Here is a 14,441-nt window from a genome sequence, read left to right on the forward strand (position 1 = left end):
ACACAACTGAATCTACACTGAATTACAGTTCTAATTCAACGCAGCTTCTTATTTCTCGGAACTGCAAAAGTGCTTCGTCATTGCAGGTGACTGGCTGTCAGCAGGTCAGGACAAATTAATCAAACATTACACTTACATTTGTATGAACGCGGAGACAAAATGCAACCTCATCCCCTTTCGCACGACTCGTGCACCACCTGAGCTCAGCGATTGGTGGAAGTGTGCAGAGTGACGCTTCATCTGTCACGAGGTCTGCTTTGGAGTATAAATGCAAGGAGCAACGCAGCTTCCATTTCATACCCAGGGAAGATAGCCTTGAGGAGTTCTTGCTTCAACAGTGTTTGAACGGAACTTCTTCATTCATCCCGCTTTTTTTCCATCATCTGCACTGCCTTGCGAAAACTAACAACCTTTAATACTTGAACACTACAGAAGAAGTCGACGTAGAGCTCTATTTTTGTACCGTTTTGTTAAGAAAAAGCACAAGAAACGCCGGCCAAAATGGAGTCCCAAGTGCGTCAGAACTACCACCGCGAGTGCGAGGCCGCCATCAACCGGATGGTCAACATGGAGCTGTTTGCCTCTTACACCTACACTTCTATGGTGAGAGCACTTTAAATATTCTGTGTAGTGCATATTGTATATGCTTTGACTGTATTTTGTCCTCTAGCCACGGCAACTTACTGTCTGACTTCAACTTAAAACACAAAAGGATTAAGACACAATTAACTGCGTGTATTTACTGTTTGTTAGTTAATGCGCTGGAGCAGCATTTCAGTTGGAGCTATTTTCTTCTTGGTTGTTTATCACTGATGGGCAGGTGGTCAGATAAGGAGCGTCTGTTCTGTTTACTTTGTTTCTTTTGGTCCCACCCAGCTCAAAAAAAATAAAAAATAAAAATGCTGCGTCATGCTTAGGTGGCTTGTAGCCTGTCTGTGTCTAAACCAGCTGGAGACTATGCGAAGTCATGACTCATGTGTATGACCACTGCCTGGCTGCATAACTACTGTTTGTCACAGTGTTTTTTTCGCCAAATAATGATGGGTGATGTCTAATAACAGTTCTCGTCTTCCTCCCTTCCTGTCCCCTAACAGGCCTTTTACTTCTCCCGTGACGATGTGGCCCTTCCAGGCTTCTCCCACTTCTTCAAGGAGAACAGCGACGAAGAGAGGGAGCATGCCGATAAGCTGCTGTCCTTCCAGAACAAGAGAGGAGGACGCATCTTCCTCCAGGACATCAAGGTCAGTACAGACCGGAAAACTGGGCCTGTTATGACATGCCTAACCACACCCAGAGTCTGGTACAGATAAACTGGGAATAACACGCAGTGTTGTGACACCATCTTTAAGTGTCCTCAAAGACGTTAGAACTACATTTTATAATTGAGTCGAATTGGCCCTAATGTGTTTTTAATCTATAATATAATAACTCTTAGCTTCAGTCTTGTGGCAGCCTACTAGTTTTACTGTTATTACACCTCATGCTTGCCTATTTCACAGACAAGATTTTCTCAGTATTCATTATCAAATAGCAGAGGTAATACTCTGAGGTTGTTATGAGACAGAGGTTGATGGACAGTGGTGTAGAGACTGTTGACTCAGATCATTGTGCAATGTGTACACAAGGCTTACCATATTTGGACTTCAGTCTCCTGTGATTAAATTGTTTTTTTCTTCTGTAGAAACCAGAACGTGATGAGTGGGGCACCGGGCTGGAGGCCATGCAGTGCGCTCTGCAGCTGGAGAAGTCTGTCAACCAGGCTCTGCTGGACCTTCACAAGCTGGCCTCACAGCATGGAGACCCTCATGTAAGTTGAGTCTGTTAATGTTGAGAGGAGACAAAGCAGTGTGAGATTCATGAGAAGTAAAACTGGTTATCCTTCTGCTTTACCAAACCACTTATTCTTCTCTTGTCTGGTCCTCAGCTGTGTGACTTCCTGGAGACCCACTACCTGAACGAGCAGGTGGAGGCCATCAAGAAGCTGGGTGACTACATCAGCAACCTCACCCGTATGGATGCCCAAACCAACAGGATGGCAGAGTACCTGTTTGACAAGCACTCCCTGGGGGGCAAGAGCTAAATGCAACAGCTCAGGATTGAGCCTGGATTGAAAATCTTAACACAGGCTTTAACCAAACGCACCCTTCTGCTCTAGCTGTTCACTCACCAAGCATGATCAGTATCTAATCTGTTTTAACCTATAAGGTTGACAAGTGCTCGCACGACGTGGTGGTCTATCTGCTTTTAAATGTCATATTGAAAGATGAATGTTGTTAGGTTATGGCTTTGCCGTCATTACCTATAAGCCTCTTCTTGTGACATTTTTAACAAAGATTGTGACTGAATGTCTTTCATCTGTTAATCTAAATAAACATTTTGAGCTGGATTTTGGCGTCAGTCTGCATCAATTATGACCATCTATCTTTATCTAACAGATGTAGGTATGTTTACAGAGTCATGACTACAACCAGATAGCTATAGCTTACGAAATGGAGATGTCTTTAAATTTAAAGTTGTCGAGTTACTCATAAGTGTTGAATAGAATGTAAATGTAAAGTCATATTTAGTCTCCCAGCTGAAATATCTATATCTGAGTGACTACCTTAATAGTTTGCCCCCTAAAATGCTGACACTGACTAACCTAACTGAGAGTCAACAAGCTGTGCCATGTAGTCACCAAAACTTGGTCTTTTTTTCTCCTTTGTCCACCAGGTGGCAGCAACTCATTATTTTTGTCCAAGCTCATGTTCTATGGGAAACCAGGAGAGGACAGGTGACAGTCCTTCTTTTACCTGAGCTTGAATAGGTTGCAGCCAATCACATAAGTCTGTGTAGCTGGCTAGAATATGTTCACCTGTGTCAGATTATGGTGTTATATGCTAACATCATAAGAATGCTGGAGCTGCTGTGTGTGCAGCTCCAGCTGATCCATGTAAACATCAAATTTTACACAAAATTATTTTACCTGCAATATATTTACAAATTCAGCACACACAACATTATCATTCATTTGAAGCTGCATTTCAGTTCACATGGGGGAAATCTAAGTCCAGCATTCTTTCTCTTTTAGCTTTAGCTTTTTTGGTCTCAACCAACCCCTTAGAAAATTGCCTGGCTCTGTAGTGGCTAAATGCTTCACTGTTTTCACCAACTAGTCTCTAACTTTAGAACTTTTCGTTCCTGCGGCTGAATATTACACTGGTGAGAGTGTGTTTGTGTTAGAATACAAGAGCACATCAGCATCCCTCCCTCCACACTGCTTCAGCAGATTAGGAGACATGGGAGAGAAAGAGAGAGAGAGAGAGAGAGAGAGAGAGAGAGAGAGAGCCTGAGCTTGTACACTGTAAAATATGGACACCTTAACATATCATTTAAGATGAGATTAATTCAATTTACACTTATGGTGACATTTAAAGCAGGTAAACATCATTTCACTGTCTCTAATGCAAGACATCTTCACGAGTTTTTAATTCATTTGTTCATCATAGTTCAACTGTACCTAACAAACAAAATCCTCAAACAAGTTGTACAAGAATATAATGAAACATTCTCAATTGTGATTTAAAGTCACAGTGTTTGATGAACTGGCTTTTAAAGATGAGCCTTTTCTTTTTTTTTTTTTTGCAGTGTAGGTGGACAGTAAGTGGTTGGCAGTGAGGGATATTGTGGAGATTAACACAGAAGGGGGAGGGGGAGGGACAGAGGAAGGGAGGGAGTCGTACACAAGGACATCTCGTTAGTCACTAGTGGTGAATTTGTCTGGAGAACATTTGGTTGCAAAACATAATAAAGGCCAAGGAAACAAGAGGGACTGACACTGAACAGGGTGAGTTGTATGCTGGTTTTGATTTGTGTTATTATTTATTTTGGATTTACAACTATGACGGCGGCCCTTCAGTAGTTACTACTGTGAAACTGATGTTTTAAACTTGTTTATTCAAGACAAACAGTTGAAAAACTAAAAGGTTTTCTGAGGGGAGATGGAGAAAAGCAATCAAAGCTTTGCATTTAATAAGCTGCGTGTTTTTACTTGAAATGAAACTTGACTTGACAAACCAGAACATGCTAATAAGAGAGCTTTATTTAGAGGAGCTTTGGTCAGAGGCTTTCTGTTTCCCCCTGTTTCCAGTCTAAGCCAATGGGCTGCTTCCTGTAGCCTCATGTTTACTGAACAACCTTCTACTGTGTCAGTCTTCTCATCTAACTTTCAGCAAGAAACAGAACATGCAGATTTCCCTAAATGTTGAGCCATTTCTTTAACCTTGGTACAGGAGTTTAAATGAACAATAACAATAACATTAAAGGTTATTTCTGTACAGTAGCGCCTTTCATACACAAAACGGCCTGGGCCTGGACCCAGATAAGCAGCAGATGATGATGATGATGATTTCAAGTTATCAACAAATTTCAAAGTTACCACCGTAACTTTGGAGCCTAATGGGAGCTTCTGGTTCAGCTGAGAGCTGTGAGCTTTCAGATTGACAAAATCCCACCGCCAGCTGTTCACCTCCGCACTGTCTGCGTGGAGATCAGAGCGGAGCGCCTTTAAATGGCAAAACAACGCGAGGCCTCAGCCCAAAATTGCTGAGTGAAATTCACCTATATATAATCACCTACTGATTATATATACACACCTACACCATACTGTATATAATCACCTATACAGTATGCATTTGCATGAAAAAAGTCTAATTAAGGTAGTAACTAATAATCATTTTCATAACTGATTCATCTGCTGATTACTATCAATTAAATGTTTGTTCCATGAAATGTGAAAATAGTGAAAAATGCCAATCATAACGTCCCAGGACCTAACTTGAACTATTAAGATATTAAAATATTAAAATAAACACAATAGAAGAAAACAATATATATTCGAGAGTCCATGACCCCTGAATATTAATTTTAAAAAGGCTCACACACAATTAATGAATTATCAGAATTACTGCCAATTTATTTTCTCCCATTTGACTAATCGATCAATTGACAAATCATTTCAGCTCTAAACAACTAAAAACATTAAAAATGTCAAAGAATTGTGTCTTTATTCAGGCAAAGACAGTATTAAGGGAAAAAAAGTACCAGCTTTTTGAGCACTGAACTGACTCTGACCTTAAAAACAAACCAGAAAATCTCATTTGTGAGAAACATTGTATTCTACGCTCATGGTCACAGCAAAGTTTATTTCCCAGTATTTGGACTGTGAAGAGACTGTGGGCCTCCTGCAGAGAGTGGCAGCCTCGCAGAGTGAACACCTTATAATATGGTCTCTTATTTTGGTTTCATACTCTACAATAGGAGTGATATACTACCCTTTAGATGAAGACCATGAGATGCAGCTGAAAGCTCTGACTCATTACTAAGTGGATCTTTGAGCTTCAAACACGTAAACGTTAAAAACATAAACATAATTTTCTGCAGCTCAGTAAAATGCCACCTGCTGTATATGTTGGCAGGTTTGGGTTGGCAGATGAAATATACTGACTGTTGCAGTATAAAGACTTCTTTTCTTTGTTCATCTCTTACTTTGATCTTCTAACTCTCTCACAGATCTTTGTCGTTTTCTTTATCTTAATTAAAATATGATGTGGTGATTGGCAGCTTTTTCTTGACTCTCAGCTTTTGGTGCCAAACACTGTGAGTGTTGGATTTTCTTCGGCGCATGGTGACTCATGTTTAATTGCTCATGGCGTGAGTTTTGTTTGACATGTCAGTCACTGTTCTCACCTGCACAATGTGAATATAAAAGGCTGATGTTTTGTTTTGACAAACTATGTTGCCTGCACGTGTCTCTTGACAAAACTTCTATTCTCCATTTTTGCCTGTGGCATCAGTTGTTGATCACTTCAACCTGACCAGGTTTCTGACTCACTGATGTAAGTTTCTGGCAGCAGCCCAGCCTAAATCTGCTGTGACCCACATCACAGCTGTGCTCATGATTCTGATTTTGGGGTGTTCTGAACCTGAGCTAAAACGTCATTACAGAAACAGCAGAATGGCACAGAATTCATCTACTTACAGCGCCATCAGTAGATTTAGATATCAGACATTTTGGAATCAAATATTCATTCAATTTTAGTCTCATCTGATATGGCTGAGGCCACATCCTGTACAACCTACAATGAAATGTTCATTTCTTTGCTATTTTAATTTGTTTTAAACGTCTTTGGCTTCAAAAACATTACGTACTATATCTCATAGTTGGTGTGTGTTTCACTGGAGAGTTTTAATATTTACAGCTATGAAAATATTCTGACAAGTTTCTTGGCTCTGAACAGCCAGACAGCTAGCCAAGGATTTCTTTTCTTTTTGCTGTTGTGTTTGGACAGAGCCTGGCTGATTCCCTCTGTTTCCAGTGGTAGAGTGATACTGATCGTCTCACCTCATCTCATGTGAGCCAATAAGTGTATTTCCCAAAATGCTGAGCTGTTCCCTCAAGACTTTTCATTCAGTTGCAGGTCAAAGACTTTAGTACATTAACAGACCAGGACGAAAGAGAGAGAGAATAATTCAATATTCAGCTTACACTGCAGATATTACAGGAGCAGTTCTCATTGCATGACCCACTGATCATTAACTTTAATCAGTGGATGTGTCGTGAGTGGTATCTACACACACACACACACACACACACACATACAGAGGTCTCCCTCTCTAATCCTCTGCTTATGCAACCCAGGGGGCAAAAGCACACAGGGTAACACAGCTTGCCAACTAAATCAGATCTTATTATGGAAATATGACGTGTATATGTGGAGGTATGTCTCCATTTCAGCTGTCAGCGGGGAGGATAAATGACAGACGGAGGGAGACGGCGGAGGGGAGGAGTGAAGGCGAGATGATGGTGGGATGGGCGGGGAAAGGGGCGGAGACCCAGAGAGAGGCAAACTGTCCTTAATTTGTTTAAGCTGAGGGATTTTTGGATTACCTTTGGCAACTAATCTTGTTACATCGCTGCACAGTGACAGAGGGACGTCTAGTGTGGGTGGGGACTGTGTGTGTGTGTTTAAATGTCACTGTGCCTATGAGTGCACAACTGACAGGTTGAACTCCTTACCACTGACTGACTCGTTAAGCACAGTAAAACTGATATGTGTGTGTGTGTGTCTACACTTCCAGCAGCCTTGCTGTCACCAAAATCAAAGGGATTACTATGTGCAAGCACAAGCAGCAGAGCTCAATTTTACTCTTGCTTGACACACTGCCATCATGGAAAGGATGCAGGGAAGGTGAAGGAGGAGGAGAGGAATAAGCAAAGGAGGAGCAACTAAAGCATGGATGAAGCTATAAAGAGGAAAAGGACAAAAGGAGAGAGGAGGCAGGGAAGGAATAAAGGCATAGTAAATGTACTAGTAGAGAAATATCAAAAATGAATATGATTGAGACTCGTCTGCCTGTACAGCAAATACGAAGCTACCACCAGCAGTCAGTTAGTTGAGGAGATTGAAAACCACAAGTATGTTCTGAGTAAATGCTGTATTTAAGTAAATTGTAAAGGAAACTGAATATTTACTCAGCAGTTTGAGATGTAACATGTAACTAGCTAACCAAGTAGGATACACTGCTACAGATCAAAGTACCCAAAGTAAATATCTGAATAGTTCCTCCAGCACCGGAATATCACACCATGATTAAAGCAAAAACTTCTTGATGAGGACAGTTTGTTTATCTTTTTCAGATGCTTGAAACTGAGGAGTGAGTGGGATAGTGAGAGGCACGAGAGTGAAGCGAGTGAGAGCGGATTAAAGAGATTACAGCCAGGTGAAAGGTCAAACAGGATGAAATCTGAAAGGACACGTTTGAAAAAGAGAGAGGCAGGGAGAAGAAGTATTGGAAGTATCTGAATACTGTGAATGAGGGAAAAAAAACGTTGACTTCACTGCAGTTTGTAATATTGTGCTGGTAGAAATAAATACATTAATAAACAGACTTATTTACAAAGAAATGACTGAATCACTGACCTGCGTGCTGTCTCCTTCGTTTCCACAGAGCAGCGATGAGATTGGTCAGCGTGGCGGGGCCGAGGCTCCGCAGGGCCGCTGAGGAGGAGGAGAGGGAGCCCCCACCGCCTCCACCCCCCTCACACCACTCCAACCACCAGTTTGCTAGCATGAAGAACAAGTTCTTCAATGAGCTCACGCACCTGCCAAGTAAGCACACACACAGATGTACACATATATATATAAACCTGTTTTACCAACAAGGGACAAAAAAGTCACAGCATCTCTGCTGTTTCACATCATTCCATCCTCCATCCATTATAACCTTCCTGTCATCTCATTCTCACCTGTGTTGTCTCATTTCTTTATTCTGCCCTCTCTCATTTCTTCACGTGCCCATTCTGCTCTGCTCTTCAAGACCATAAACTCAAGTGTAAGTCCATCTCATGTCTTGTACTATTCTGTTTTTCCTGTTTTAAAACGATGCATGTGAAGTTTTCTATAGGAGGTGAAAAACAGCTCTGTACTGACACTTGCATTCAACAACTATGGCTGAACCAAAGTGTGCATTTGGTGGGGACATGAGACACTAAATCCAAGTCCAACGAGCCAGTCCCTAAAATTTACGCTCACATACAATGAAACTGCAATATCTAATCCGTTTTGCGAGAAACATAAATGCGACCAGATTATATTCTCTATTGACATAATGAGGAAATGTTGTTAATTGGTGGTTATGGCAAATTGTGAATACGGTGATACTGAATGTATCAGTAAAATGTTCACAGATTTATTTTCCTTCAAAATATCTTTCACTAACCTTAACCAAACCTAACCACAGACAGGACTCTGGATGCAAACTCCAGGCTCAGTCATGCACTTTGTACACCCACCATCCACACCAGCACTTGAGGCTACAGTTGAGACTAATAGCAATATCCTTAGTTTTCCAGGCCATAAACCAAAGTACTGGATACATTAAAATTTTGACCTGAGGATGGCGGTAGAAGACAGGTCAGGGAATCACTCTAACATTGACATAGATCCCGTTGGAAGCAAATGTTGTGGCAATTAATCCAATACTTGAAATTTCACTCAAAATAACAGACATATAACAGACTGTCCTGCCACTGAGCCACGTCAACTGCATGGGTAAAAAAAAAACACTTCAATTTACAGCCATTTAAAAAAGGCCCAAGGTTTTTATGTGACAACAATTTTCAAAGCCCTGTTTTGAATGTGTTACTCTCTACCCAGTAAGAATAAAACTCCACATCAATGCAGTGTCACTGCTTTTGTTTTCTATCAAACCACACAGCACCAACCTGCCTTTCTCGCCCTCTTTATCCAGTGCCCATGTGGGCCGTGGGTGCCATCGTGGTAGTGGTCCTTGCCCTTGTGGCCTGCCTAGGATTCTGCATCTACAAGAAGTGCTTCAACAAGGGCAAGAAGCCCAAGAAGGTCCGTGAGAGGAAGGGAGGACGAGGACGCAGAAAGAAGGAGAAGGAGGGAGAGGAGGGAGACGAGAAGAAGGTGAGAAAAGAGAAGGGAGAGGGATTCTGTCTCGTGTATTTCTAATATGCCCACATTTTAATTCTACTATCAGTGTGGTAGAAGAAAGCGTTTGTCAAACATTTCTACCACATACATTTTCCCAGGTTTTATATGGTTTACCTTAGTCCAGGGGTGTCCAAACTGTTCCACAAAGGGCCGTGTGGCTGCAGGTTTTTGTTCCAACCAAGCAGCAGCACACCAGACTTGACTCATTTAATCAACTGATCTCAGTCTTCAGACAGCTGATTGGTCAAACTGTGTGCTCTTCATTGGTGCAGCCACACCGGCCCTTTGTGGAACAGTTTGGACACCACTGCCTTAATCAGCTGGTGTAGAATCTGACAGTTGAAGTAGAGAGTAAATGATTGACAGGTTGACTCAGTATGTTGAGGAAAAACATTATGAATACAAGGACAAGGTCTGGCACAAGAATATCATTCTATTTCATGTTGTACAGTATTTTATATACTGGGTAGCTATCCAGCTAGCTTAGCACAAAGACTGGGATCAGGGGGAAACAGCTAGCCTGGAAACACAATGCTGGTGCTGGTCCACAGATTTTGCTACATTAGGACAGAGCCAGGTTTCCCCCTGTATCCAGTCTCTGTGCTTGTGCATAGGCATGAGAGTGGTCACTGCTTCACTGTTCAAAGGCTTTTTTTTCAGGTTGAGACCAGTAACAGCTGAGCTGACAGCTTTAAACAGCTGCATGCATAATGGGAAAAATGAAAAGGAATGCGCAGAGCTGCTGTTCCCGTGTGACTGGACACAGATTTCAGAAACCAATGATGACAAGTATCAGTGTGACGGGATTCAAACTACACATTTATTTAAACAGACAACAGTTCAATCCCAGAAGAAAACAGAAATTATAATTACCATTTGCACTAAATACGGATGTGTCCATAAAGTTATGCTTTTTCTATTTGATATAGATGCTCTCAAAACAACCCTCTCTGTATACCGGTCGTTCAGGAGTGTTCTGGGCTTCCACCCTCACCCTCATGATGAGCTACCATTAGCTTGAATAAATCTAACCTCAGCACAGGGCAGTTGTTGACATGTTTGGGGAATTGGGGAATAATGTTTTTACACAGGTTTTACCTTTCAATCTGATTATGTAACTGGTAGGTTGATTTCTTCAGTTACTGTCAGACTGATGACAATTTCACACCCCAGTCTGCCCAGTCAGAGAGACAGGGAAGCTGTAGTGGCGTGCAGGAGTAGAGGACAAATCATGAGAGGTGGAGGAAATGTGTGGGAGAGCAGCTGGAGCATCAATAGCTGAGCTTGAGGAAAGAGTGGAGGAATGTCACAGAGGGAGGATGACTGCAGCACAGGTTCATAGCCTACTCACAGCTGCTACTTCTTCATCCTGTCATGTTGGACTGAGGGCAGACTGGACGTTACAGTGACTCAGTATCATCTCATGAGATGACATCAAAACTGTCATTTCTTCACATTCTCTTGATAATGTGAGTTCATTTTTAATGTTTTAAACTAAAACATTTACATGTTGCCCCTTTAAAGCAGGAATCATAGTGCTTTGTGAAGACTTAAGACCGTCAGTGGTGAAAGAGAATGAAATGTGTGAGCCTGATAACATTGTTAACTATACAAACCATGCTGTGTGCCTTCCAGGAAGGAGAGGAAGGGAAGGAAGAGGAAGAGAAGGAGTTCTTTGGCAAGCTGGAGTACACACTGGACTATAACTTTACTGATAACCAGGTACACACACACACGTTATTCTGGAAGACTACACACCAATACTGTACCTCCTTCATACAGAAACAAATGTAATAATGGAGGAGCTCAGCGATGATGATGCCTGTTTAATTTAAAAAGACAGTCTTACTGTCACAATCTGGGACCCTCTGACTCCACAGTTTACCTCCTACTCTCTCTCTCCTCTTCCAGCTGATAGTGGGCATCCTCCAGGCTCAGGACCTCCCAGCCATGGACATGGGCGGGACCTCAGACCCCTACGTCAAAGTCTACATGCTTCCAGACAAGAAGAAGAAGTTTGAAACCAAAGTTCAGCGCAAGAACCTGTGTCCAGTCTTCAACGAGACCTTCACCTTTAAGGTCTGCACATCGTTAACTGGGATTATGCCAGACCTTAACAGTTTTGATCATATAATTATCAAAACAGTTTAAAGCACTTAACCTTTTAAAATCCTCTCCCTCTTCAGATACCCTATAGTGAGCTGGGCGGTCAGACTCTGGTGATGCAGGTGTTTGACTTTGACCGTTTCGGTAAACATGATGTCATCGGTGAGATCAAGATCGCCATGAACAGTATAGACCTTGGGCAGCCAATACATGAATGGAAAGATCTGGTTGGAGGAGAGAAAGAGGAGGTACAACCACTTAAACATATAATGGATCTAACAGTCATTACCAACATTACCAACATCAAGTAACACTGGGCAATAAGACAACTCATTTATGTGTATGTTTTGTCCCTGACAGCAAGAGAAACTGGGTGATATCTGTATTTCCCTTCGTTACGTCCCCACGGCCGGTAAGCTAACAGTTAACATCATGGAAGCCAAGAACCTGAAGAAGATGGACGTTGGAGGACTGTCAGGTGACTCACACTCGCAGGAATGCTTGCACTAAAGACTGAGACCGGTCATGGATGGATGGCAGTTATGGTATCTCTGCTGTTCTGATCTACTGCCTGATATCATGTCTCTCTGTTACAGATCCCTTTGTTAAGGTGGTGCTGCAGCACAACGGAAAGCGACTGAAGAAGAAGAAGACATCAGTCAAACAAAACACTCTGAATCCTTACTTCAACGAGAGCTTTAGCTTCGAGATCCCTTTCTCCCAGATCCAGGTTTGTACACAACAGGGGGCTGAATTGAACTGCTCTCGGAATGAACTTTGTGAATTATTACTTTTTTATTTTATCAGTTTCAGTCACACAAAATTTCTCAGTGTTTATACAACAGAATTTGGATACATCTTCTTCTAACAACAGCTTCTTTGCCGTTTCCACACACAGAAAGTCCAGGTGCTGATCACTGTGTACGACTACGACAAACTAGGCAGCAACGACCCCATCGGCAAGTGCTGGATCGGCTACGGCGCCTCAGGCGTTGGGTTGCGCCACTGGTCGGACATGCTGGCCAATCCCAGGCGTCCTGTGGCCCAGTGGCACACGCTGCTGCCTGAGGAGGAGGTGGATGCTGCTCTGAAGGCCCCCATTCGTTAAACACACTCGTACAGACACACAAAACAACCGTAGGTTTTATAAAATGACCTGTGAATAGTGAAAATCTGTAACGTGCTTCAGTTTCAGACCGGCATTCATTTTGTAATATTTCAGCATGGGATCTCTTTGTATGACTACATGTGTGCTTTATATTGTATTGAATACACACCATTGACATACAGTACATGCAAATTCATTATGTGCACTTGCAACACACTCGTATTTATATTCAAACGCAAACACTGTACAGCTGAATGCATTTGTTCGTGCACTGGCACATGAATACTCAGACTACACATTGACACTGAATGACTCAAATATAGAGAATTAAAGGGGTATTCCAGCAGTTTAGCACTACACTTTCATAAGATTGGCAAACTCACAAGATGCTGATTTAAAAATTGTTAAAATCAATGAAGCAGAGGCTAAGATGTCCTGAATTTTCTAAAACCCTGGATCCTACACTTCCCATGATGCAACCAGCGTACTGTTTGTCAAGGCTAAGCAGATCCTTATTCATATTTATGTTAATACTGTGGTATAATTGAAGTAAGTGAGATCAGTAGCTGCTGTTTTACTCTATTAGTATTTTCTCAAAAGCTAAAATAAATAAATGGGAGACTCAACAAACAGCTATGACCTGTCAGGTGTGGGTCACATGACCAACAGCTTAGTCAAGCTAGCATGGCTGCAGGTGAGCTAAACTGCGAGCATGTTTAGTATCCACTAATTACCAGACTCAACTAATTAACTCTATAGAGAGTGATGTGATTTTTATCCACTCCGTGAGAAAGATAAGAGAAAAGCTTTCTGTTTGACTGATGCTCATCTGTTGTAGCAGAGCTGCTGTGTGGGTGTTTTCTTTCTACTATTTTCCTCCTGTTTACCCTGATAAGCTTCTCATCTTCCAAAACGTCTAAACTTTTTTTTTTCCTATGAAATTTGTCGTATTTAGTTACATGTTTTTACTAATTATTGTTCTGTCTCTCTGTGGCTCCTTCTGTGCTTGTGTTTGAATGACAGGAGATCCTGCTTGGAGTGTCTGGTGGGTGTGTACATCGATGTGTGTGTGTGTGTGTATTGTATATCATAAAAAAAATGGAAAGCTGTTCGTGGTCTCACTTTCGATACATATGTGGAAATAAATAGCTGAATAAATAAAATGTTTCCAAACGACAGATGGCTCAGAGGGGGGCTGGGGGGTGGGGTGGATGGATGGATATGTACACACGCTATAACACCCCCATGTGAACATGGTATCCTTTAATTTGAGCAGAAAGACACAGACACACACTCGTATGATCAGGCAGATGCATTTTTAGAGTTAAAGATCACAATCTTCAGACAAATCCAGTTGAACCATGAAATATTTATGATGTATCATGCTTCAGAGCGGGATTATTCTCTCTAATACAATCAGTGGCACCATTAACCCTGTGATCAGGGGAACAGAGCATTTCTGAGGGTAACTAATCCTCCACCCTGTAATTATCGCTGCCATTTGTCCCAGTGATCCAATTATGAATATGGAGGCTTTTTTTTTTTCTGATCAAACTGTCGTCTCAACATGCCACAGGCAGCGTTGCCTTCACCGCTACATTTGATTTGATACAAGTGTACGTGTGTGTCCTGATTCAACGTGGCGAGCGAAAGGCTGGATTAACACTGTGTCCTCTTTAGTCCTCGTCTCACGCAGTGAGCCAAACATGTGAGGCAGGAATTAGAGA

The 14,441-nt window shown here is 41.9% G+C and overlaps 2 protein-coding genes across 3 annotated transcripts; both read left to right on the forward strand.

Moving 5' to 3' along the window:
* Window positions 1-283: 283 nt before the first annotated feature.
* Window positions 284-2,386, forward strand: LOC121198472 (ferritin, middle subunit). The gene is made up of 4 exons (XM_041062650.1): window positions 284-603; window positions 1,095-1,241; window positions 1,682-1,807; window positions 1,925-2,386. The coding sequence occupies exons 1-4, from the start codon at window positions 502-504 to the stop codon at window positions 2,078-2,080; spliced, it is 531 nt and encodes a 176-aa protein (XP_040918584.1). The 5' UTR covers window positions 284-501; the 3' UTR covers window positions 2,081-2,386.
* A 1,339-nt stretch (window positions 2,387-3,725) lies between these two features.
* Window positions 3,726-13,909, forward strand: syt5a (synaptotagmin Va). Of its 2 annotated transcripts, XM_041063533.1 has the most exons (10): window positions 3,726-3,826; window positions 7,990-8,150; window positions 8,359-8,373; window positions 9,292-9,473; window positions 11,136-11,222; window positions 11,412-11,579; window positions 11,687-11,854; window positions 11,967-12,084; window positions 12,203-12,336; window positions 12,505-13,909. In XM_041063533.1, the coding sequence occupies exons 2-10, from the start codon at window positions 7,997-7,999 to the stop codon at window positions 12,712-12,714; spliced, it is 1,236 nt and encodes a 411-aa protein (XP_040919467.1). In that variant the 5' UTR covers window positions 3,726-3,826; window positions 7,990-7,996; the 3' UTR covers window positions 12,715-13,909. The 2 variants fall into 2 exon arrangements, with proteins under 2 accessions (XP_040919467.1, XP_040919468.1); XM_041063534.1 differs by lacking the exon at window positions 8,359-8,373.
* Window positions 13,910-14,441: the final 532 nt, after the last annotated feature.

This window comes from Toxotes jaculatrix, chromosome 18 (genome assembly GCF_017976425.1).
Source record: "Toxotes jaculatrix isolate fToxJac2 chromosome 18, fToxJac2.pri, whole genome shotgun sequence".
NCBI lineage: Eukaryota > Metazoa > Chordata > Actinopteri > Toxotidae > Toxotes > Toxotes jaculatrix.

Coding starts and splice junctions, on each gene's coding strand:
- LOC121198472 (XM_041062650.1), top strand. CDS start 502: ATGGAGTCCCAAGTGCGTCAGAACTACCACCGCGAGTGCGAGGCCGCC. Junction 604..1,094: donor CTTACACCTACACTTCTATG/GTGAGAGCACTT, acceptor GTCCCCTAACAG/GCCTTTTACTTCTCCCGTGA. Junction 1,808..1,924: donor CACAGCATGGAGACCCTCAT/GTAAGTTGAGTC, acceptor TCTGGTCCTCAG/CTGTGTGACTTCCTGGAGAC.
- syt5a (XM_041063533.1), top strand. CDS start 7,997: ATGAGATTGGTCAGCGTGGCGGGGCCGAGGCTCCGCAGGGCCGCTGAG. Junction 11,223..11,411: donor ATAACTTTACTGATAACCAG/GTACACACACAC, acceptor CTCCTCTTCCAG/CTGATAGTGGGCATCCTCCA. Junction 11,580..11,686: donor ACGAGACCTTCACCTTTAAG/GTCTGCACATCG, acceptor CTCCCTCTTCAG/ATACCCTATAGTGAGCTGGG.